This window comes from Coregonus clupeaformis, chromosome 36 (genome assembly GCF_020615455.1).
Source record: "Coregonus clupeaformis isolate EN_2021a chromosome 36, ASM2061545v1, whole genome shotgun sequence".
NCBI classification, from domain to species: domain Eukaryota; kingdom Metazoa; phylum Chordata; class Actinopteri; order Salmoniformes; family Salmonidae; genus Coregonus; species Coregonus clupeaformis.
Genome location: NC_059227.1, coordinates 6,109,308 through 6,134,839, shown reverse-complemented (window position 1 = coordinate 6,134,839; position 25,532 = coordinate 6,109,308). Strand labels below are relative to the sequence as shown.

General features: G+C 43.5%; 1 protein-coding gene across 3 annotated transcripts in view; it reads left to right on the top strand.

The window, feature by feature from the left end:
• Positions 1-13,179, top strand: part of LOC121552358 (ryanodine receptor 3-like) — a 279,469-nt gene extending 266,290 nt beyond the window's left edge. The window contains exons 97-111 of one of the 3 annotated variants that reach the window (XM_045211236.1): positions 3,146-3,314; positions 3,687-3,773; positions 4,609-4,782; positions 4,966-5,096; positions 5,435-5,477; positions 6,223-6,350; positions 6,630-6,690; positions 7,118-7,264; positions 9,478-9,612; positions 10,427-10,583; positions 10,790-10,854; positions 11,050-11,150; positions 11,328-11,379; positions 11,496-11,587; positions 11,694-13,179. In XM_045211236.1, coding sequence (XP_045067171.1) covers positions 3,146-3,314; positions 3,687-3,773; positions 4,609-4,782; positions 4,966-5,096; positions 5,435-5,477; positions 6,223-6,350; positions 6,630-6,690; positions 7,118-7,264; positions 9,478-9,612; positions 10,427-10,583; positions 10,790-10,854; positions 11,050-11,150; positions 11,328-11,379; positions 11,496-11,587; positions 11,694-11,697 — 1,546 coding nt within the window. In that variant the 3' untranslated portion in view covers positions 11,698-13,179. Of the gene's footprint in view, positions 1-3,145; positions 3,315-3,686; positions 3,774-4,608; positions 4,783-4,965; positions 5,097-5,434; positions 5,478-5,762; positions 6,188-6,222; positions 6,351-6,629; positions 6,691-7,117; positions 7,265-9,477; positions 9,613-10,426; positions 10,584-10,789; positions 10,855-11,049; positions 11,151-11,327; positions 11,380-11,495 lie in introns of those variants that run through there. The other 2 variants (XM_045211237.1, XM_045211238.1) reach the window with 2 other exon arrangements.
• The last annotated feature ends 12,353 nt before the right edge of the window (positions 13,180-25,532 follow it).

The window sequence follows — 25,532 nt, the reverse complement described above, 5'->3', positions numbered from 1 at the left end:
AAAACTGTAATATCTTACGTTTCACCGAGTCGTGGCTGAACGACGACATGGATAACATACAGCTGGTGGGGTTTACGCTGCATAGGGAAGATGGAACAGCCACCTCCGGTAAGACAAGGTGTGGCGGTCTGTGTATATTTGTAAACAACAGCTGGTGCACAACATCTAATATTAAGGATGTCTCAAGGTTTTGCTCGCCTGAGGTAGAGTAAGCTCTAGACCACAATATTTGATAAGCTGTAGACCACAAAGCTGTAGACCACAAAGCTGTAGACCACAATATTTACCAAGAGAGTTTTCATCTATATTTTTCATAGCTGTCTATTTACCACCACAAACCGATGCTGGCACTAAGACCGCACTCAATGAGCCTTCGGCCATAAGCAAACAGGAAAACGCTCATCCAGAGGCGGCGCTCCTAGTGGCCGGGGACTTTAATGCAGGGACACTTGAATCCGTTTTACCTCATTTCTACCAGCATGTTACATGTGCAACAAGAGGGAAAAAAACTCTAGACCACCTTTACTCCACACACAGAGACGCGTACAAAGCTCTCCCTCACCCTCCATTTGGCAAATCTGACCATAATTCTATCCTCCTGATTCCTGCTTACAAGCGAAAACTAAAGCAGGAAGCACCAGTGACTCGGTCAATAAAGAAGTGGTCAGATGACGCAGATGCTAAGCTACAGGACTGTTTTGCTAGCACAGACTGGAATATGTTCCAGGATTCTTCCGATGGCATTAAGGAGTACACCACATCAGTCACTGGCTTCATCAATAAGTGCATCAATGACGTCGGCCCCACAGTGACCGTACGTACATACCCCAACCAGAAGCCATGGATTACAGGCAACATTCACACTGAGCTAAAGGGTAGAGCTGCCGCTTTCAAGGAGCGGGTCTCTAACCCGGATGCTTATCAGAAATCCCGCTATGACCTCCGACTAACCATCAAACAGGCAAAGCGTCAATACAGGACTAAGATTGAATCGTACTACACCGGCTCTGACGCTCGTCGGATGTGGCAGGGCTTGCAAACTATTACAGACTACAAAGTGAAGCACAGCCGCAAGCTGCCCAGTGACTTCGATGCAAGGAACACTGAAGCATGCATGAGAGCATCAGCTGTTCCGGACGACTGTGTGATCACGCTCTCTGTAGCCAATGTGAGTAAGACCTTTAAACAGGTCAACATTCACAAGGCCGCGGGGCCAGATGGATTACCAGGACGTGTACTCCGAGCATGCGCTGACCAACTTCCAAGTGTCTTCACTGACATTTTCAACCTGTCCCTGACTGAGTCTGTAATACCAACATGTTTCAAGCAGACCACCATAGTCCCTGTGCACAAGAACACCAAGTTAACCTGCCTAAATGACTACAGACCCGTAGCACTCACGTCTGTAGTCATGAAGTGCTTTGAAAGGCTGGTCATGGCTCACATCAACATAATTATCCCAGAAACCCTAGACCCACTCCAATTTGCATACCGCCCCAACAGATCCACAATCTCTATTGCACTCCACACTGCCCTTTCCCACCTGGACAAAAGGAACACCTACGTGAGAATGCTATTCATTGACTACAGCTCAGCATTCAACACCATAGTGCCCTCAAAGCTCATCACTAAGCTAAGGACCCTGGGACTAAACACCTCCCTCTGAAACTAGATCCTGGACTTCCTGACGAGCCGCCCCCAGGTGGTAAGCGTAGGTAACAACACATCTGCCATGCTGATCCTCAACAGGGGTGCGTGCTCAGTCTCCTCCTGTACTCCCTGTTCACCCATGACTGCATGGCCAGGCACAACTCCAACAACATCATTAAGTTTGCCGACGACACAACAGTGGTAAGCCTGATCACCGACAACGATGAGACAGCCTATAGGGAGGAGGTCATAGACCTGGCTGTGTGGTGCCAGGACAACAACCTCTCCCTCAACGTGATCAAGACAAAGGAGATAATTGTGGACTACAGGAAAAGGAGGACCGAGCACGCCCCCATTCTCATCGACGGGGCTGTAGTGGAGCAGGTTGAGAGCTTCAAGTTCCTTGGTGTCCACATCACCAACGAACTATCATGGTCCAAACACACCAAGACAGTAGTGAATAGGGCACGACAAAGCCTATTCCCCCTCAGGAGACTAAAAAGATTTGGCATGGGTCCTCAGATCCTCAAAAAGTTCTACAGCTGCACCATCGAGAGCATCCTGACTGGTTGCATCACTGCCTGGCATGGCAACTGCTCGGCCTCCGATCGCAAGGCACTAAAGAGGGTAGTGCGTACGGCCCAGTACAGTGCCTTGCAAAAGTATTCATCCCCCTTGGCATTTTAACCAATTTTGTTGCATTACAACCTGTAATTTAAATGGATTTCTATTTGGATTTCACGTAATGGACATACACAAAATAGTCCAAATTGGTGAAGTGAAATGAAAAAAATAATTTTTTACAAAAAATTCTACAAAATAAATAACGGAAAACTGGTGCGTGTATATGTATTCACCCACTTTGCTATGAAGCCCCTAAATAAGATATGGTGCGACCAATTACCTTCAGAAGTCACATAATTTGTTAAATAAAGTCCACCTGTGTGCAATCTAAGTGCCACATGATCTCAGTATATATACACCTGTTCTAAAAGACCCCAGAGTCTGCAACACCACTAAGCAAGGGGCACCACCAAGCAAGCGGCACCATGAAGACCAAGCTCTCTCCAAACAGGTCAGGGACAAAGTTGTGGAGAAGTATAGATCAGGGTTGGGTTATAAAAAAATATCCAAAACTTTGAACATCCCAGGGAGCACCATTAAATCTATTATTAAAAAATGGAAAGAATATGGCACCACAACAAACCTGCCAAGAGAGGGCCGCCCACCAAAACTCACGGACCAGGCAAGGTATTTTTCTTAAAACTGCATTGTTGGTTAAGGGCTTGTAAGCAAGCATTTCACTGTAAGGTTTACACCTGTTGTATTCGGCACATGTGACAAATACAATTGGATTTGATTTGATAATGAAATGAAAGACTGTGTGTGCTGTGTGTGTTGTGTTGTGCTGGGGTTTCAGCTCTCTAAGAGGTGTCAGAGCTATGTGCTGGTGTCAGATCGATAACAGATCGGCGGTCATCTTGTGTTCTCACAGCACAGAGAAGAAGGAGAAGGAAGACAAGGCCAAGGAGGAGGAGCCTAAAGAGGACGTGGCTCAGGAGAAGCCCACCCCGAAGTCTAGAAACGGCCAATCAAAGGATGCTCCTACTTCCTTCTTTTCCAGCTTCTTGGCTGGGCTGGAGGTCTACCAGACAAAGATGCTGGTAATACATCAGACATTGTGCTTGTTCAAGATCGACTGCATTTATGCGTATTGAGCGCGGAAATCGCTCTACAAATTAAATATTTATTATTATAATTATATTGCAGTTGGCGACTGCAGACTGATTGATCTGCAAATCACTTTGCACCCTAAATAACTGCTTATTATTTGAAGATCAGTCAGTTTGTTTAGTCGGTGATCAGTGACTGATCAGAATTGATGCTCTCAAACACAGACGTTGTTATTCTGCCCCTGCACTGCTGTCAATAGTGACCTTCCAGGTCGTCGTCTTTGCAGTCACGCTCACATCAGAAGACCGCGACATATTATCATGACTAAAATGTCTAACTTTCATTGTTCTATGTGTTTGCAGAACACGCTGGCTCGCAACTTCTACAACATGCGTTTCCTGGCTCTGTTTGTGGCGTTTGCCATCAACTTCATTCTACTGTTCTACAGGGTAATTTATTATTTATTATGACCTTTCTTACTCTCTCTTCTACAAGATGCAAATAATGATTGCCTTGATGGAGAGATGAGGAAGTGTTTTCTTTCACACCATACGGTGACAGTTCTTGTGGTCCTCTGTATCTCAATTGGTAGAGCATGGCGCTTGTAATGCCAGGGTAGTGGGTTCGACCCCCGGGACCACCCATACGTGAAAATGTATGCACACATGACTGTAAGTCACTTTGGATAAAAGCGTCTGCTAAATGGCATATTATTATTATTGCCAATAACCAGGCTCTTGTATGCAACAAGGTCTCACAGTCTCACTGCAGAATTAGACGTTCATCCACGTTCTCCAAACGTCAACATTTGAAGTGTTTTTGTTTCTCCTGCTGCTCTGTATCCTTCCATTTCTCCAAACGTCAAATTCTGAAGTTAAGGATTACGTTTAGGCTCATTCTGAATGGTTAAGGTAAGGGTTAAGGTTTGGGATAGGGTTAAGTACACAATAAAAAAAAAAGTGTCCACAACTGGGATCGAACGCACAACCTTCTGATCCAGAGTCATGGGATTACGCCTATCCACCACAACATCCTAGCAAAAAGCCTACTGGATAGTAATAGTGCTCACTGTTGCCCCTAGTGGCCGGTTTTTAAGGCATTTCCCTAAGTCCTCAGTACATGGAAAGATGTCAAATTTTTGACGTCAATGTTGAACGACCTGGCCACTTGCAGTCAACTTTGAGACAACGTTGTGAGGTGGTTGTGTGTTTGCTGCGGTTTGACCATTGTGCAGTTTGCCATAGAAATAAAATAAAAACTTCTCTGTGGATCGTCTGCCCTCAGGTGACTGGTGAGTCTGATGAGGATGACTCCTGGACTAGTTCTGAGGAGGAAGATGGAGAGGAGTACTTTGTTCTGGAGGAGAGTACAGGCTACATGGCCCCATCTCTGTGTTTCCTGGCTATATTCCACACCGCTCTCTCTATCCTCTGTTTGGTGGGATACTACTTCCTCAAGGTGATTACAATCATTTAATACATCTATCAGTCAATCAGCAACTGATCACATCATTTCACAACATATTTATGTGTGTCTGTCTGCCTACAGTACCTACCTGTTTATCTCGGTCTGTCATTCTATTCAAATGATCTTTATCATCAATGTTTCTCTTCTCACGCCCTCTCTCCGTTTCCCTCCCAGGTGCCTCTGGTGGTGTTTAAGAGAGAGAAGGGGATCGCCAGGCTGTTGGAGTTTGAAGGTCTCTACATCACAGAGCAGCCGGCAGACGATGACATCACAGGACAGTGGGACCGCCTCGTCATCAACACCCCGTGAGTCATACCACAGAGGAACACCAGCCAGCTTGTACACTCAGTGCCTGACTTTGACTGAAACAGGTTCCGGTATTCATTTTGGGTGCCGATCCTGTTTATATTTAGGTGAAGGAGCTCCACAATACTTTTGAGCTAATATTCTATAAGAGGTGCAGGAACTCAAGCAGTAGAACATTTGAGGTGCCGGTATTCAGTTCTCGTAAGCTCCTGCCCAAGTCAACCACTGTGTACACTCATATGAAAAAGTCTGTTGAAAAAGTCACCAGCTTCAGATGAAAGTTCCTAATAGAATTATAGAGGCATTGAACTACTATTTCCTTCTTATTTTTCTCAAGGTCCTTCCCCAGTAATTACTGGGACAAGTTTATCAAACGGAAGGTACGTGGGATTTCAGAACTAATGGAAAATACACAACACAAAATGTTTTATTCACACAGAATTCTACACTAGTACTATACAGTATAATGACAGTTTAATACAACAATCTTATAAACCCAAACCATATGTCTTTCCCTGTATTTGTCTCTGTCTATAGGTAATTAATTAGTATGGAGACCTGCATTTGTCTGTCTATAGGTCATTAATTAGTATGGAGACCTGTATTTGTCTGTCTATAGGTAATTAATAAATATGGAAACCTGTATTTGTCTGTTCTGTCTATAGGTCATTAATAAATATGGAGACCTGTATTTGTCTGTTCTGTCTATAGGTCATTAATAAATATGGAGACCTGTATTTGTCTGTTCTGTCTATAGGTCATTAATAAATATGGAGACCTGTATTTGTCTGTTCTGTCTATAGGTCATTAATAAATATGGAGACCTGTATTTGTCTGTTCTGTCTATAGGTCATTAATAAATATGGAGACCTGTATTTGTCTGTTCTGTCTATAGGTCATTAATAAATATGGAGACCTGTATTTGTCTGTTCTGTCTATAGGTCATTAATAAATATGGAGACCTGTATTTGTCTGTTCTGTCTATAGGTCATTAATAAATATGGAGACCTGTATTTGTCTGTTCTGTCTATAGGTCATTAATAAATATGGAGACCTGTATTTGTCTGTTCTGTCTATAGGTCATTAATAAATATGGAGACCTGTATTTGTCTGTTCTGTCTATAGGTCATTAATAAATATGGAGACCTGTATGGAGCTGAGCGGATAGCTGAGCTGCTGGGTCTGGACAAGAGTGCTCTGGACTTCGACCCTACTCAGGAGACCGTGGTGGAGGCGGCTTCTCTTGTATCCTGGTGAGACGTCCACTCTTCTCATATCATCTTAACAAAACTCATAATAATGTGAATGCTGGCTGATGGATCGGTAATAAACATGTAGCTAATGAATATAGTGATAAACATATTACCTCAGTTTAGTTAACCGCTGGTGAGAAAGGAATCCTCTCATATGAACACAGTAAAATACATGATGATACTGTAACGTGAATGTGGGGGTACCTCAGTTTAATTGAACGCTAAGAAACCTCTGTCTGTTTCCCAGCTAAGAAACCTCTGTCTGTTTCCCAATGACAGGTTGAGCTCTATCGACACCAAGTACCACATCTGGAAAATGGGAGTGGTGCTGACTGACAACGTAAGTGTTTACATTTTACATTTACATTTTAGCAGACGCTCTTATCCAGAGCGACTTACAGTTAAGTGAGTGCATACATTTTTCATACTGGCCCCCCTGTGGGAATCGAACCCACAACCCTGGCATTGCAAGCGCCATGCTCTACCAACTGAGCTACACGTGGCATCCCTCAATAAAGCCAAACGGTCAACCCAGCCCCTCCCCTTTCAGTGTTTGTGGCTGGCAATAAGGCTCTGGATAGGTGTAAGCAGTACCACCCTGAGGCCATCAGAAGGATAGCTGGAGCCATCACCATATCGCTTACACCTATCCAGTCCCTTACAAAAATGGCAAGCACAAAGGTGAAAGGACTAGGGATTTCAAGTTGATTTTTAGACTGATTAAGTGACGAACTGAGCTTGACTTTTCCTTGTTCTTGTCATTGCAGTCGTTCCTGTACCTGATCTGGTACGCCACCATGTCCATCCTGGGTCACTACAACAACTTCTTCTTCGCCGCCCATCTTCTGGACATCGCCATGGGCTTCAAGACCCTGAGGACCATCCTGTCCTCCGTCACTCACAACGGAAAACAGGCATGTGGCAATAATAACCACCAGGCACCGTCAGAAGGCCATCACAGACGTTTGAACCACTAGACTGTAGATCAGGGGGGATATCCCAGTAGTCTAAAGTCACCTCCTCTCACTTATCTGCGGTGATCTGAAAAACACATGGGGAAAGCGGTTACTTCACCTTAGTGACGAGAAGCATAGAAGAACCTCCCAGACAGACACATGGGGCAATTGGGTGCTTTCAGATCTGGGTCAAATACATGTAAAATACCTGCGCTTTCAAAAAAACTCAGCTAAATCAAGCACATCTCATACACTGAACAAAAATATAAACGCAACATGTAAAGTGTTGGTCCCATGTTTCATGAGCTGAAATAAAAAATAAAAGCGTATTTCTCAAATGTTGTGCACAAATGTGTTTACATCCCTTTTAGTGAACATTTCTCCTTCGCCAAGATAATCCATCCACCTGACAGGTGTGGCATATCAAGAAGCTGATTAAACAGCATGGTCATTACACAGGTGCACCTTGTGCTGGGGACAATAAAAGGCCACTCTAAAATGTGCAGTTTTGTCACACAACACAATGCCACAGATGTCTCAAGTTGATGGAGCGTGCAATTGGCATGCTGACTACAGGAATGTCCACCAGAGCTGTTGCCAGAGAATTGAATGTTCATTTCTCAACCATAAGCTCTCCAACGTCGTTATAGAGAATTTGGCAGTAGGTCCAACCGGCCTCACAACCGCAGACCAGGTGTATGGCGTCGTGTGGGTAGCTGTTTGCTGATGTCAACGTTGTGAACAGAGTGCCCCATGGTGGCGGTGGGGTTATGGTATGAGCAGGCATAAGCTACGGACATCTAACACAATTGCATTTTATTGATGGCAATTTGAATGCACAGAGATACGGTGACGAGATCCTGAGGCCCATTGTCGTACCATTCATCCGCTGCCATCACGTCATGTTTCAACATGATAATGTATGGCCCCATGTCGCAAGGATCTGTTCACAATTCCTGGAAGCTGAAAATGTCCCAGTTCTTGCATGGCCTGCAAGCTCACCAGACATGTCACCCGTTGAGCATGTTTGGGATGCTCTGGATCAACGTGTACGACAGCGTGTTCCAGTTCCTGCCAATATCCAGTAACTTTGCACAGCCATTGAAGAGGAGTGGGACAACATTCCACAGGCCACAATCAACAGCCTGATCAACTCTATGTGAAGGAGATGTGTCGCACAGTATGAGGCAAATGGTGGTCACACCAGATACTGACTGGTTTTCTGATCCACACCCCTACCTTTTTTCAAAGGTGCCTGTGAGTCTGTGACCAACAGATGCATATCTGCATTCCCAGTCATGTGAAATCCATAGATTAGGGCCTAATTAATTTATTTCAATTGACTGATTTCCTTTATATGAACTGTAACTCAGTAGAATCTTAGAAATTGTTGCATGTTGCGTTTTTATGTTTTTGTTCAGTGTATTTTAAAGTGTTAAAGTATTTGACATTTGAATTTGACCCAGGTCTGGTTGCTTGTTAAGGTTGATATACTCACTCTAGTCTAGTCTAGTCAAGTCAAGTCTTGTTTATTTAAAGTTTATTTTACGCAGGCCTCAACACCAGGGTTGGAACCTTCATTATTTTACTATTGTTCCATTCCATTTTTTGGGGTTCCATTCCTGTGTTCCAACCATAAAATAAAGTTCTGAAACGGTTCGAAACAAAAACAAGTAATGGTTCATATAGTTCCCTTTCGTTCATTTTTTTTAACCTGTGAAATCAACATCGTTTTTACCTTTTAGCTCATTAATTTACTCCATAAATGAGCGACGATAGAGCAGCTTGCTTCGGGAACAGGTAAGATAGTTGTTTATATATTAGATTGGTCTGTTAAGTGCAGGCGCGAGAGAGCGAGTGGACAAGGAGGGAAATTGTCTTGAAGTGCTGAACATCATGACGTGAATTGGAATGTGTTTAGACTATTACTAGCATTATAGCTTAACCAAATTACAGAATTATATACTAGACAAATAGGAATATTTTGGGAACTAAAAATAATATTACTAATCGGTTCTCAAGATTTGAAAATAACGGTTCTGTTCCGGAACACTAGAGATCACTTTCTATCCCGGTTCTGTTTCCGTTCCTCGAACCGGTTCCAACCCCTGCTCAGCACGCTTTACAATTCTGTATGTAGAGAACACTGAATATGAATGTCCTCTCTCCAGTTGGTGCTGACTGTGGGGCTGTTGGCGGTGGTGGTGTATCTCTACACCGTAGTGGCCTTCAACTTCTTCAGGAAGTTCTACAACAAGAGCGAGGAGGAGGACGCACCTGACATGAAGTGTGACGACATGATGACTGTAAGTCTATGCACACACACACACCTCTACTCACTGCTAGTAGATGACTCAACACACTAGTATTGATACTGTCGTAGTATGTATCAGTTAGTCATACACATCCTTCACACATTAAGTCTTTAAGATAACCCACTAATAGAGTTCATTCTACAAATCACAGAACATGTTGTAGGATGGGATCCAATACTGCTGTATCTCCTCCTCAGTGCTATCTGTTCCACCTGTATATCATTCTCAGTGCTATCTGTTCCACCTGTATATCCTTCTCAGTGCTATCTGTTCCACCTGTATCTCCTCCTCAGTGCTATCTGTTCCACCTGTATCTCCTTCTCAGTGCTATCTGTTCCACCTGTATATCCTTCTCAGTGCTATCTGTTCCACCTGTATATCCTCCTCAGTGCTATCTGTTCCACCTGTACCTCCTCCTCAGTGCTATCTGTTCCACCTGTATCTCCTCCTCAGTGCTATCTGTTCCACCTCTATATCCTCCTCAGTGCTATCTGTTCCACCTGTATCTCCTCCTCAGTGCTATCTGTTCCACCTGTATCTCCTCCTCAGTGCTATCTGTTCCACCTCTATATCCTCCTCAGTGCTATCTGTTCCCCCTGTATCTCCTCCTCAGTGCTATCTGTTCCACCTGTATCTCCTCCTCAGTGCTATCTGTTCCACCTGTATATCCTCCTCAGTGCTATCTGTTCCACCTGTATCTCCTCCTCAGTGCTATCTGTTCCCCCTGTATCTCCTCCTCAGTGCTATCTGTTCCACCTGTATATCCTTCTCAGTGCTATCTGTTCCACCTGTATCTCCTCCTCAGTGCTATCTGTTCCACCTGTACGCGGGGGTGAGGGCCGGCGGTGGTATCGGTGATGAGCTGGAGGACCCGGCGGGAGACCCCTACGAGCTGTGGCGTATCCTCTTTGACATCACCTTCTTCTTCTTCGTCATTGTCATCCTCCTGGCCATCATTCAGGGTGCGTTATCTACTGTACCCCCGATCACATTGCTTTGTCATTCCCAAATACCCCCTGTGGATAGGCTAGGTACCTCCGGGGTACTAGAACCCCAGGCTGGGAACCACTGTACTAGGCTACTTGGTGTTCAAAACAACAGCTGAGAGGACTAGGCTTTCCTGTGTAATAATTGTGAAGTTAAAATGCTGTCTTGTTCAATACTACAGGTTTGATTATTGATGCGTTTGGGGAACTGAGAGACCAGCAGGAGCAGGTGAAGGAGGATATGGAGGTAAGAGTTCACTTGGTCTCACCTAGAACCAACTGTATCAATGTTAGGAATAAGCTATGTTATTCTGTTGTTGTTAAGTCATTGACACGATTCCATATTCTTCAGAACAGAACATTTTATCCCGTTGAATAAATGCTAATATGTTAGGGGAGGGGAGTGTATCTGATTGGGTTAACACATTCCATCCTCTTGTAGACTAAATGCTTCATCTGTGGAATTGGAAACGACTACTTTGACACGACACCCCACGGCTTTGAGACCCACACCTTACAAGAGCACAACCTGGCCAACTACCTGTGAGTACATAGTGACATGATGACGTTGTTTAAGCACATACGACCAGAGCTGTGCCATAAAAGGGTCTTGTTTGAATTTAATTAGATGTGCTTTTACCAATGATGCTCTGGATGAAAGCCTGAGCTAATATTTGATCAAACTGGCCACCTTTTGACACTGCTTTTGTCCTTGTGCAGCTTCTTCCTGATGTACCTCATCAACAAGGATGAGACTGAACACACTGGTCAGGTACGTACAATAACACTTATCTTTATCATACGAACAGGTCACAGGTCACAGGTCATTGAAACACCTTCTCACTCCTGAAACCCTTTAATGTACTGTATTTCCCTCTCCCTCGACAGGAGTCGTATGTGTGGAAGATGTACCAGGAGAGATGCTGGGACTTCTTCCCTGCTGGGGACTGTTTCAGGAAGCAGTATGAGGACCTGCTTGGGTAGAGAGGACACCTAACACTACATTACCCAGCTACCCTACATCCCTACATGGGTAGAGAGGACACCTAACACTACATTACCCAGCTACCCTACAACCCTACTTGGGTAGAGAGGACACCTAACACTACATTACCCAGCTACCCTACATCCCTACCTGGGTAGAGAGGACACCTAACACTACATTACCCAGCTACCCTACATCCCTACCTGGGTAGAGAGGATACCTAACACTACATTACCCAGCTACCCTACAACCCTACATGGGTAGAGAGGACACCTAACACTACATTACCCAGCTACCCTAAAACAACTATCTGTATTTGAGAGACACGTCTTCTCACAACCCTACACCCTATCTGAGACACTTCTTACTCACTTCAATTACCTTTAATGGATAGACAACCTATCTGTGTAGAGAGGACACCAGAACACTACCCAGTTACCCTAGAACACTCTGTGTAGAGAGGACACCAGAACACTACCCAGTTACCCTACAACACTCTCTGGGTAGAGAGGACACCAGAACACTACCCAGTTACCCTACAACAACACTCTCTGGGTAGAGAGGACACCAGAACACTACCCAGTTACCCTACAACACTCTCTGGGTAGAGAGGACACCAGAACACTACCCAGTTACCCTACAACAACACTCTCTGGGTAGAGAGGACACCAGAACACTACCCAGTTACCCTACAACACTCTCTGGGTAGAGAGGACACCAGAACACTACCCAGTTACCCTACAACACTCTCTGGGTAGAGAGGACACCAGAACACTACCCAGTTACCCTACAACACTCTCTGGGTAGAGAGGACACCAGAACACTACCCAGTTACCCTACAACACTCTCTGGGTAGAGAGGACACCAGAACACTACCCAGTTACCCTACAACACTCTCTGGGTAGAGAGGACACCAGAACACTACCCAGTTACCCTACAACACTCTCTGGGTAGAGAGGACACCAGAACACTACCCAGTTACCCTACAACAACACTCTCTGGTTAGAGAGGACACTCTCTGTATCTGAGAAAGACTAACTCACTTGAACCTTAATGGAACCTGAAAACTAGCTCCACTTAGCTCTTCTGTTGCTGCCGTTGTAGCCATCATACAGTACCACCTATTGAAATGGCCAGCCACTACTGAGGGAGAGACTGATGATGAAGACGATGATGATGACGATGATTGGACTTGGTATTTGGATTTATATTGAAAGTAAAGTCCTTTGCCTGTTACTAAAAATTAAGTTACCTGCCACAGTGACACCTTGTTGATGACACCCCGTTTGCTCTTTGAACGCAAATGGTTATTTTCATTTGATTTGTGATGACACATTGCCCTTTTCACTTGCTTAACCCCAAAACTGTTGCACAATTTGTCGTGCGGTGGAGTGGAGACATTGATGTGTAAGGTTACAGCTTGAGGGGTGATGGAATGTACAAATAATGCACAAACCATGATATTAATACCGAAGACAGTAATACCCCAGATATTAACTGAGTACCAAAATAAGATTGGTGCGAGAATGTGAATTGTGGTGGTGATAATGATGAAACTTGACTAGAAATTAAATTAATTAAATTAGACTTATTCTACCTTTTATTGAACTTGGTCTGAATCTGATTTGCTTGGTGAGATGAGGAATTTAAAAAGGGGTCCCTCAAGGGTCAGGCTTAAGCCCATTATAGTTGTGTCAAGTGCCAATGTGCCTTAATATGAGAAACTATGCCCTTAGAGCTCTAGATTATGGATTAGTTAAGAGCATAATTACCTAGCTACAGTAGTGATCGTTTTATGGCTTTTCAGTAAAAAAAAACATTTACTTTGTTGTATAAAAACTAGGTAACCATTGTGTAAATGGTTGCTCCTTGCCTGCCTGTACACCTTTTCTTTCCACAGTAGAAATGAGAAATTACTCACTGAGGAAAAAACACCGTTCAGGATTTATTGAACACGTAACGACAGAGAGAAACAGTGAACCGCTGTTGTATGAACATTTGGATGTAGTAGCGTTGAAGAACTGCATTTCTTTCTGAGAAGGCAGGAAGCAGGATGGAGATGAATAAAAGTAACCAATGCAATTAAAAAAACCATCTCTGTTGTCCCTGGGCTGTCAACTAACATCCATCCTATTACAGAAACATTTCTGAGGGTAAAGCCGTGTGTGTGTGTGTCCATTTCAGTGTCTGACAAGGCAAAAGCAATAGAAATACCATATCCTTTGACTTTGAATAAGTAAGTACAAAGCACAGTTAAACAGTCGGTCGCTCCCAGAGCTCTGGTGCTGCTAACAGTCCCATGTCTGTAGCCCCAGTCAGCCGCCAGTCCTTCAGCCACTCGATCAAGCCAAGCGACCCAGGGTTGGTTGGTTAGTGAGACGGAGAAAAAACGTGGACTTTGACATGCGAATCAGTCAAATGGGAGTGGGGGAAGGGAGAGAACTCTCAATTCATTTGTGAAAAGTAAATTCTATAATTGGCTATCATAAAATCAACAATGCCTTCGTCCAACAGTCGATCTTACGATTGTCCATCATGAAAAATCAATTAAGTTTTTATAATGGTCTGTCATTTCTAAACAGCTTTCAGATAAGCAGCGCTCCATGCCTTGCCTGGGGAGTAGTGGAATAGAAATATGATGTATGACTGACTTAGAGGCAGGTAGGACAAGGCACTTCACTCTAATGTGCTCCAGGGGGGTAGAGCACGGCGCTTGTAACGCCAAGGTAGTGGGTTCGATCCCCGGGACCACCCATACACAAAAATGTATGCACGCATGACTGTAAGTCGCTTTGGATAAAAGCGTCTGCTAAATGGCATATTATGTACTACTATGGCTGACCCTGTAAAGCAACACATTTCACTGCACCTATCCGGTGTGTGACAATACAACTATATACAGTCTAGATACACTACATGACCAAAAGAATGTGGACACCTGCTCATTGAACATCTCATTCCAAAATCATGGGCATTAATATGGAGTTGGTCCCCCCTTTGCAGCTATAACAGCCTCCTCTCTTCTGGGAAGGCTTTCCACTAGATGTTGGAACATTGCTGAGGGGACTTGCTTCCATTTAGCCACAAGAGCAATAGTGAGGTCGGGCACTGATGTTGGGCGATTAGGCCTGGCTCGTAGTCGGCGTTCCAATTCATCCCGAAGGTTTTTGATGGGGTTGAGGTCAGGGCTTCTGTGCAGGCCAGTCAAGTTCTTCCACACTGATCTCGACAAACCATTTCTGTATGGACTTCGCTTTGTGCACGGGGGCATTGTCATGCTGAAACAGGAAAGGGCATTCCCCAAACTGTTGCCACAAAGTTGGAAGCACAGAATCATCTAGAATGTCATTGTATGGTGTAGTGTTAAGATTTCCCTTCACTGGAACTAAGGGGCCTAGCACGAACCATGAAAAACAGCCCCAGACAATTATTCCTCTTCCACCAAACTTTACAGTTGGTACTATGCATTGGGGCAGGGAGAGAGAGAGAGAGAGACCTGGGCCCTGACAGTAAATCTCAGTAAGACAAAAATAATGCTGTTCCAAAAAACCTCCAGTTGCCAGGACCACAAATACAAATTCCATCTAGACACCGTTGCCCTAGAGCACACAAAAAACTATACATACCTCGGCCTAAACATCAGCGCCACAGGTAACTTCCACAAAGCTGTGAACGATCTGAGAGACAAGGCAAGAAGGGCCTTCTATGCCATCAAAAGGAACACAACATTTGACATACCAATTAGGATCTGGCAAAAAATACTTCAATCAGTTATAGAACCCATTGCCCTTTATGGTTGTGAGGTCTGGGGTCCACTCACCAACCAAGAATTCACAAATGGGACAAACACCAAATTGAGACTCTGCATGCAGAATTCTGCAAAAATATCCTCTGTGTACAACGAAAAACACCAAATAATGCATGCAGAGCAGAATTAGTGAAGAACAAACACCATTATAAATACAACCCATATTTATGTTTATTTATTTTCCCATTTGTACTTTAACTATTTGCACATTGTTACAACACTGTATATAGACATAATGACATTTGAAATGTCTTTATTCTTTTGGAACTTCTGAGTGTAATGTTTACTGTTAATATTTATTGTTTATTTCACTTTTGTTTACTATCTACTTCACTTGCTTTGGCAATGTTAACATACGTTTCCCATGCCAATAAAGCCCTTAAATTGATAGAGAGACAGAGAGAGAGAGAGAGAGAGAGAGAGAGAGAGAGAGAGAGAGAGAGAGAGAGAGAGAGAGAGAGAGAGAGAGAGAGAGAGAGAGAGAGAGAGAGAGAGAGAGAGAGAGAGAGAGAGAGAGAGAGAGAGAGAGAGAGAGAGAGACAGAGACAGAGACAGAGACAGAGACAGAGACAGAGACAGAGACAGAGACAGAGACAGAGAGAGAGAGAGAGAGAGAGAGAGAGAGAGACCTGATCAGTGTCTTTATATCTGAACAAACAGGATAGGACAGATACACATTAAAAGGCCCTGCCTGACACACAACAAATACAATAGACAATGAGTCCATCTCCCACTCCTTCTCCTCACAAAACCGGAATTGAGTAAAGGAGTCCCCTGAGAATGAGGGAGAGAAGATAAGCTACCCTTTCTCAAATTGCAACTAGACGGATATGTTTGTATCTCGGTCGTTCAACCAAATCAGCCTTTTGCGTCCTTTTGATAAATTAAGTAGAAATTAATATTAAATATTAAAAGCCTGTTATATTAATTGAAGTGCCCACATGGAAAATTCACTATATCTGATTTTTTATATCAATAAAGACTTGTCACAACGCATAATTTTTTAACTTTAGCAATCTTCTCTGAAGATTTTAACCCAATTAATCACAACAAGTTTTCACCATCATTGTAAAGCCCTAGTTAATGTGTTGCTTTAACAAAGTCATTTCTGAAGATTATTATCTATTTAATGTGATTTAGTGATTCATAAAAATAAATTAAAAGAAAGGTTACAAAAAAACCTGTCCCTCATTTTAAGATGAACTGAACTCTCGTTTTAATATGGTGTACGTCTTTTTTTTATTTATTGAAAGGAAACATTGAACATCTAAAAGTCAAATCATGGTGTAAAAGCAGGTGAGCTGGTTCTACTCTTTTTGGCCATTTTGTGGTGGAAAACTGAGCGCGTCGAGCATAACATGTCAACCCTGTTACCTATAGATAGACAGGCTAGAAATATTGTAACAATTTACATTTTTTTTTGTGAAGCTTGTGTTCAGTAAGTTGTATTGTTTGTATATTGAGTATTTTAAATGTGTGTGACTGTCCTTGTCTATCAGTGTACCAGTGTTTTGTCACTTGTCATGTTTTGTGTTGTTTGTGGACCGCAGGAAGAGTAGCTGCTGCTTCTGCAAAATCTAATGGGGATCCAAATAAACAAATAAATAATTGCCCCTCCCTGTTGCACACACCTAGCTTCCATTCCCCCTTTCACAAGTGGATGGTTTAAGATGAAGTCGTCACCCCTGTTACTTTATAGGTACTTACTATAGTAATAATACTATAGTTTTATTTAGATGGGAAAACATGTTTTTTATGAAGTTCCATAGCGTTTATTGTAGTATATGCCATTTAGCAGACGGTTTTATCATTTTTTTTTTTGCAGACGCTCTTATCCAGAGCGACTTACAGTTAGTGAGTGCATACATTTTCATACTGGCCCCCCGTGGGAAACGAACCCACAGCCCTGGCTTTGCAAGCGCCATGCTCTACCAATTGAGCTACAGGGGACTTATCTAAAGGGACTTAGTCATGCGTGCATACATTTTACATATATTTTATCCGTTAAAGGCCTTCCAACTGTGTACGTTCGGATTCAGTCTTTTACGATTATTACGTCACACTGAGCGATGTTACCAAATTAAGATATTGATATCAACCTGGCCAGACGGTACGATTTGCTTCAGTTCTGGCGTCAAATTCTGCAATTTGCTTGCGAGGCTTAAGCGCGAGTGAAATAATGTAGTTTTCTGATACAAACTTTTTGTGTCCGAACTCAGAATCAAATAAGCTTCCCAAAAATAACATGGTCGCTGTGGTAGAATTTATTAAGTTAAGTTACATCTGAACATATGATACAAGATAATAAAGATTGCATGATGTCATGGTCCGTGGATGGCTTTTGACCATTTCTTTGGATTCCTCATGTCTTACTCATTCTTAGAAAAAAGGTTTGGTCCAAATCAGATGTAAGGTACTGTATTTATTGAATATTATATGAATCCTATAAATGTAATTGTCCAATTTGGGTGCAATCAATTAGGTTAAGAGATCAAATTACATTTCAACAATATAATGTTGTCATCACCCACAGCTGGCCCAGTCAGAGGGAGGTAGACTAGAGGGAGCAGAACAGTCCCAAGCTCACAGCTTCTCTCCCTAACCCTCTATTCAAGCAGTCTTTCAGACCCAGCTTCTCTCCCTAACCCTCCATTCAAGCAGTCTTTCAGACCCAGCTTCTCTCCCTAACCCTCTATTCAAGCAGTCTTTCAGACCCAGCTTCTCTCCCTAACCTTCCATTCAAGCAGTCTTTCAGACCCAGCTTCTCTCCCTAACCCTCCATTCAAACAGTCTTTCAGACCCAGCTTCTCTCCCTAACCCTCTATTCAAGCAGTCTTTCAGACCCAGCTTCTCTCCCTAACCCTCTATTCAAGCAGTCTTTCAGACCCAGCTTCTCTCCCTAACCCTCTATTCAAGCAGTCTTTCAGACCCAGCTTCTCTCCCTAACCCTCTATTCAAGCAGTCTTTCAGACCCAGCTTCTCTCCCTAACCCTCCATTCAAGCAGTCTTTCAGACCCAGCTTCTCTCCCTAACCCTCTATTCAAGCAGTCTTTCAGACCCAGCTTCTCTCCCTAACCCTCTATTCAAGCAGTCTTTCAGACCCAGCTTCTCTCCCTAACCCTCCATTCAAGCAGTCTTTCAGACCCAGCTTCTCTCCCTAACCCTCTATTCAAACAGTCTTTCAGACCCAGCTTCTCTCCCTAACCCTCCATTCAAGCAGTCTTTCAGACCCAGCTTCTCTCCCTAACCATCCATTCAGTCTTTGTCAATGCTTCTCTTCCTAACCCTCCTCCATTGTCTTTCAGTCAAAGCTTCTCTCCCTAACCATCCATTCAGTCTTTGTCAATGCTTCTCTTCCTAACCCTCCTCCATTCAGTCTTTCAGTCAAAGCTTCTCTCCCTAACCCTGCAATCAAACAGTCTTTCAGCCAGGGTTTCCCGCCAACTGCAGTTGGTGTTGGTGAAGCAGAGACTGCTGATTGCTCTCTGTACCACAGGAACACGGGATCAAGAGAGGAGAACAGGACAGCAGGGACTATATGTCCATGAGACACACTGACTGAGGGGATGTATGCATTAATAAGGTCATGTCAGAGAAACATTAAGGAAAGAAACAAAGCAGTATAATGGACCTTTTGCTATGCCCCGCCCCAGAATGTTGGGTAACCAATCGCAGCGCTCCGATGGATAGCAACTCTCGTCGAGTCCGACACATTGGTCAACCTCACGTTTAAATTGCATGACAGCCAGTGAGGGCTATGGCAAAAACAGACTTTTCTTCAAAAGATAAATGTTTAAATGGCTAAATAATTGAACAGTGCACCAGGACTACTTGCTACTGTGATTCATGAAATGCAGAGCCTGTGGGGAGGATTTTTCAAATCCGAAATTATACTTTTGTTACATTGTTTCCTAGCTCAGTGTTATGTACACTTGACCTTAATTACATCAGCAAAAATATACTTTCCAGGTCACTGGAACACGCTGTCGTACACATCGATCCAGATCATCCCAAACATGCTCAATGGGTGACATGTCTGGTGAGTATGCAGGCCATGGAAGAACTGGGACATTTTCAGCTTCCAGGAATTGTGTACAGATCCTTGTGACATGGAGCCGTGCATTATCATGCTGAAACATGAGGTGATGGCGGCGGATGAACGGCACGACAATGGGCCTCAGGATCTTGTCACGGTATCTCTGTGCACTCAAATTGCCATCGATAAAATGCAATTGTGTTCGTTGTCCATAGCTTATGCCTGCCCATACCATAACCCCACCGCCACCACCATGGGGCACTCTATTCACAACGTTGACATCACCCACACGACGCCATACACATGGTCTGCGGTTGTAAGGCCGGTTGGACGTACTGCCAAATTCTCTAAAACGATGTTGGAGGTGGCTTATGGTAGAGAAATTAACATTCAATTCTCTGGCAACAGCTCTGGTGGAGATTCCCGCAGTCAGCATTTGCACACTCTCAAAACTTGAGACATCTCTGGCATTGTGTTGTGTGACAAAACTACACATTTTAGAGTGGTCTTTTATTATCCCCAGCACAAGGTGCACCTGTGTAATGATCATGCTGTTTAATCAGCTTCTTGACATGTCACCTTTCAGGTGGATGGATTATCTTGGCAAAGGAGAAATGCTCACTAACTGGGAGGTAAACAAATGTGTGCACAACATTTGAGAGAAATAAGCTTTTCGTGTGTATGGAACATTTCTGGGATAATTTATTTCATTTCATGAAACATGGACCAACACTTTTCGTTTATATTTTTGGTTTATATTTTTGTTCAGTGTATATACCACCGGAAAGCTTAATTTCTTCCCTTCCTAACAAAATCAAGCTGAAGACGTTACACGGTCCTCTCTGCCACCTGCAGGAGGAGTAATGGGGGTACGCCGTGTCTCTCTAAAATGGGGCTGTGGGAGAAGCTTTGGCTTGTTTCATTAACAAACACGTTTGTATTGAATTAACAGTGCCACAAGAGGACGCTACTACACAGGGAACGGAGGCTGTCACTACTTTTGAGTCATCACGGCTCGATGTGATTGTGTTTGTAGTTAATAAACTCACAATTTGGTAAATGTACACTATTTATTGATAATGTCTTGTCAAATAAATAATAAACAGATACATAATCCCTGTATGATACACCAGCTTTTTACTTTAAAAAATAAATGTTTAAAAGGATAAATAATTTCACAGGTCACCAGGGGTACTTGTTACTTTGGTTCCTGAAATGCAGTTGGAGGGTTTTTCAAATCCAAATTATACTTTTGTTACATTGTTTGCTAGCTCAGCTGGTTAGCTTGCTCTCAGTCTCATTGACCACCAAACGCTGCTAACGGTAGCTAGCTAGCCACTTAATATAACTCAAAATGTATGTTAGCTAGCTGTTAGCAATGTTATGAATACAACTCCCATCTGCTGTCAACATCAGGATAGGATTTGAGCGCACTAGTCAGCTCCTAAAGTGGTTATAGGTTGCATGCTGACAGTGAATTCAGAGACATTCAGTGGCTTGGTACACTACAAACATAATTTGACCAGGTTCCTGTGAAGCAATTGTAATGACAGTCCACCACAACACAGTTTCCTGATTAGCAAAGGGTAGTCTGTGTTTAATTTAATTGTATATTAGAAACACAGTTTGAGATCATTGTGAGGGGATTTCGCGAGTGGTTGAATGGGGAATTGGGCTTCCTGGAAAAATGTTAAAATGTTGTCCAAGGTTGCAACAGTAACCAAGGGGGGCGGGGCTTAGCGAAGGGTCAATTAGCCTACTACGAATAGTCAATGCTGACGGCTAGTAGGCAGTTCTTTTTTACCAATCCATCCATTGCCCAGGTCAATCTTTGTCTTCTGTTACAACACTGGACATGACAGGACAGATGAGGAGTTGGATTGACAGGTACTGGATCTGTTGGACATCAGTGGTGGCCAGCATCTCTTTCACTCTCTCCCTGGATCCTTTTCTTTGCTGACGCTTCAGAACCCCACAACGTCATCACCGTGGAGACGTAGACCAGCGTCAACCTGATCTGTGTGGACATGCCATCCAGGTAGTTCTGAGGCTCACGCTACGACTTCTTAGCCGACGATGACAGAACCATGGCAACAGTTGCCAAGGCGATGAGAGAGAGCGCTGTCAGAGTTCCAGAGAGGTGGATGAGATGAGACGAGAGCCGAGACGTCCATGACACGTCGCCTTGCTTCATCCAAACTGACTTAAAATTATTTAAATCCTCTGTCTCTCAGATGTTTCTGCATTACTTGGACAAAGCATCGGTCAGTTTCTTTCAGTTGTATGAAATGTGTCTTAGATGAGTTGGCATATGAGATGACTTGGCATATGAGGGGCGGCAGGCATCCTAGTGGGTTAAGCGCGTTGGGCCAGTAACGAAAGGTTGCTGGTTCGACTAGGTGAAAAATCTGTTGATGTGCCCTTGAGCAAGGCACTTAACCCTAATTTCTCAGGGGGAGTGGGATATGCAAAAAACAATTTCCAATTCACATATGTATAATACACACTGGTACATGTGTTAAATAGGGCAAATGTACGCATCCACCAAATTATTTATTTTCATCAAAGTCAATGTCATTGTGTTTCTATGATAAACAGTTTATGATGTCATACAGGTAACTGGCCAAATAATAGAAACACTAGAGCAGGGGTGTCAAACGTACGGCCCGCGGGCCGGATCAGGCCCGCAAACGGGTTTAATCCGGCCCGCGAGTTGATTTAGAAAAAAAAACTTTTTTTTAAAGTATAAAAATGCACTGCAATTTTTCAATAAAATAAACTGCTGTTCCAATTGCGTCCACTGGATGGCGCAATAGCAATTGTGTTAAGCAAGCAAACTGTTTATACCGGGGCAGAGCAAGTAGGTCAAGCACGTGCAGCCAATGAGCTACTTTGTTTTGCCTGCGATATTTATTACGGCTTCTACTTTTAACATTATGTGCTTTGGCACCCTCATTGTCCCAATATGTCTCTGTCAAAAAAGAGAAAAGTGGACGCAGAGTGCAGAGTGTTCCAAGAAAAATGGTCATCCTATTTAATCACGGAATTGAATGGGAAAGCTGTATGTTTGGTGTGTTCAGAGCATGTTGCAGTGCTGAAAGAATATAACCTTCGTCGCCACTATGTGAGTCTTCATGCCGACAAATATGACAACTTTCAAGGACAGCGGAGATGAGAGAAGGTGAATGAACTGTTGGCGGGTCTGAAGAAACAGCAGTCTGTGTTTACTCACAGCCGAGACATCAGTGACGCTGCAGTGAAAGCTAGCTACCTCATTGCTAATGAAATCGCAGTGGCTTCAAAACCATTTAGTGAGGGTGAATTTGTAAAAACATGCATGATGAAGGCAGCGGAGATTGTGTGCCCTGAAAAAGCGGCAGGCTTTTGCAAATATCAGCCTGACAAGAAACACAGTTGCAGACAGGATTTCCGATCTTTCAGTGGATTTGGACAGCCAGTTGAAGCAAAAAGTAAAGTCATTTATTGCGTTTTCGGTTGCAATTGATGAAAGCACGGACATTACAGATGTTGCACAACTGGCCATTTTTTCATCCGCGGAGTTGATGACACATTGACCGTCACCGAGGAGTTCGTGGAGTTGGTGCCGATGACAGATACAACGACAGCAGCTGATATTTTTACCGCATTCGTCGGGGCGCTGGACAGGGTCGGAGTGGACTGGTCCCGCGCTGTCAGCCTGGCTACAGATGGTGCGCCCTCAATGATCGGGAAAAAAGCAGGCGTTGTGACAAAGTTCAGAGAGAAAGTGCAATCTGCAAATGGAGGATGTGATTTTTTGACTTTTCACTGTATTTTGCACCAGGAGGCTTTGTGTTGCAAGTCATTAAAGATGGATAACGTCATGAAGGTGGTCATCCAAACTGTTAATTTCATCCGATCCAGAAGCCTGAATCACCGTCAGTTTGACAGCCTTCTCAGAGAGAAAGACCACATCTATGGCCTGCCATACCACACTGAGGTAAGATGGTTAAGCCGAGGTGCTGTGCTGAGGCGTTTCTTTGATTTACGAGAAGAAATTGAACAGTTCATGGAAGAAAAGGGCAAACCAGTGTTAGAATTTCATTCCGCAGAATGGATGCCGGACCTTGCATTTATGGTGGATGTTACAGAGCACCTGAATAACTTGAACAAACAGCTGCAAGGGCGCAACAAAGTTGTCACGCAGTATTATGACAGCATACGTTCTTTCAAGTTGAAGCTGTCATTGTGGGAGACGCAACTTGCCGGTGGTGATGCAGCTCACTTCCCCTGTCTGAAAAATGTGTGCGCGACCCAACATGTGGAGTTTGAGCAACGCTTTCAGATTTATGTTTATATGTTTTTATGTTGATGTGCTATTGTTTTTAATTGATTTTATTTTATTTGTATATTTAACCTATTCTTGACTCTGTGGTTCTTGCCCTTGTTTGGGGAACAGGATTTCATTTTTTTTATCTACATTTCTGCCTGAGAAATGACACCCTGATATAGTTCTGTGATCTGTGAAACAGTTCTGTTAATCACTGAGGCATTGTGTGTTTGTGTGTTCCTTTTCTTTAGAATTTTCAAATAAACTTGACGTGTTTTATGATTAATAGTGATGTTGTGCTTGTACTATTTTGGACACACTGTCCTCAGGCTCCAGCTTTATGTTGTATGTTGATCGTATTAAAACAAAGAAAACAATCTGAAGTTGTTGTTTTTAAGTTATATATACCATGATTTTTCCGGTCCGGCCCACTTGGGAATAGATTTTCCTCCATGTGGCCCCTGAGCTAAAATGAGTTTGACACCCCTGCACTAGAGTAACTGAGGGGCACAAAGTCCACTGAAGATACCAAAGATTAACTGAGGGGCACAAAGTCCACTGAAGATACCAAAGATTAACTGAGGGGCACAAAGTCCACTGAAGATACCAAAGTTTAACTGAGGGGCACAAAGTCCACTGAAGATACCAAAGATTAAGAACATGTTCCTTTAAAATCCTTCTTTAACCTGTCTCCTCCCCTTCATCTACACTGATTGGAGTGGATTTAACAAGTGACATCAATAAGGGATCATAGCTTTCACCTGGATTCACCTGGTCAGTCTATGTAATGGAAAGAGCAGGTGTTGTTAATGAGTGGTCACTGAATTGTTTGATTGAGCATGAAAATGATGTAAACCATATGCCGTGGCCGTCTCAGTAACCAGATCTCAACCCCATTGAACACTTATGGGAGATTCTGGAGCAGCGCCTGAGACAGCGTTTTCCACCATCAACAAAACATCAAATGATGGAATTTCTCGTGGAAGAATGGTGTCGCATCCTTCCAATAGAGTTCCAGACACTTGTAGAATCTATGCCAAGGTTCTGACCCAGCACCCTATTAGAACACTATGTTGGGGTTTCCTTTATTTTGGCAGTTACCTGTATGATTCACATAAGATTCACTGTCATAATACTATATAAAGATGATAGTTTGATGATGGGCCTATGTGAGTAAATGACTAAAATGGCTAATGTATTGTTAAGTGCACACATACGTAGTGTGATCTACACTGGCTTGGGTCTGCACATGTATTAAAGTGTGATGTGCGCTGCTCTGTCCTGCTGTGAGTCTTGACGCGCTGCTGTCCCACCGACAGACAGCAGCAGATGTGTTTGTGCCACTAGCCTGGTAACTCGGTAGCTTGCTCTGCTCTGATCTCCTCTGTTTGTGGCCTGTTCTAGCAGTCGTCCCAAATGGCACCCTATTCCCTATATAGTTCTCTACGGGCCCTGTTCAAAAGTAGTGCACTATATAGGGAATAACGTGCCATTTGAGACGCAGCCTTACTCTGATCTGCTCTGTGGGAGCTTCACAGTAGATAATGATGTAACAATAACTAACAGGACTCTGCTGTGAAGCCATGAGCATTAAAAGGTGTATAGATTAGAGACATAAATATCCCAGGAGCCAAGGTGAAAAATCTGTCGATGTTCCCTTGAGCAAGGCACTTAACCCTTATTTGCTCCAGGGTAGAGCATCCTGTCGGGCTGTATCACCACCTGGTACGGCAACTGCACCGCCCGCAACCGCAGGGCTCTCCAGAGGGTGGTGCGGTCTGCCGAAC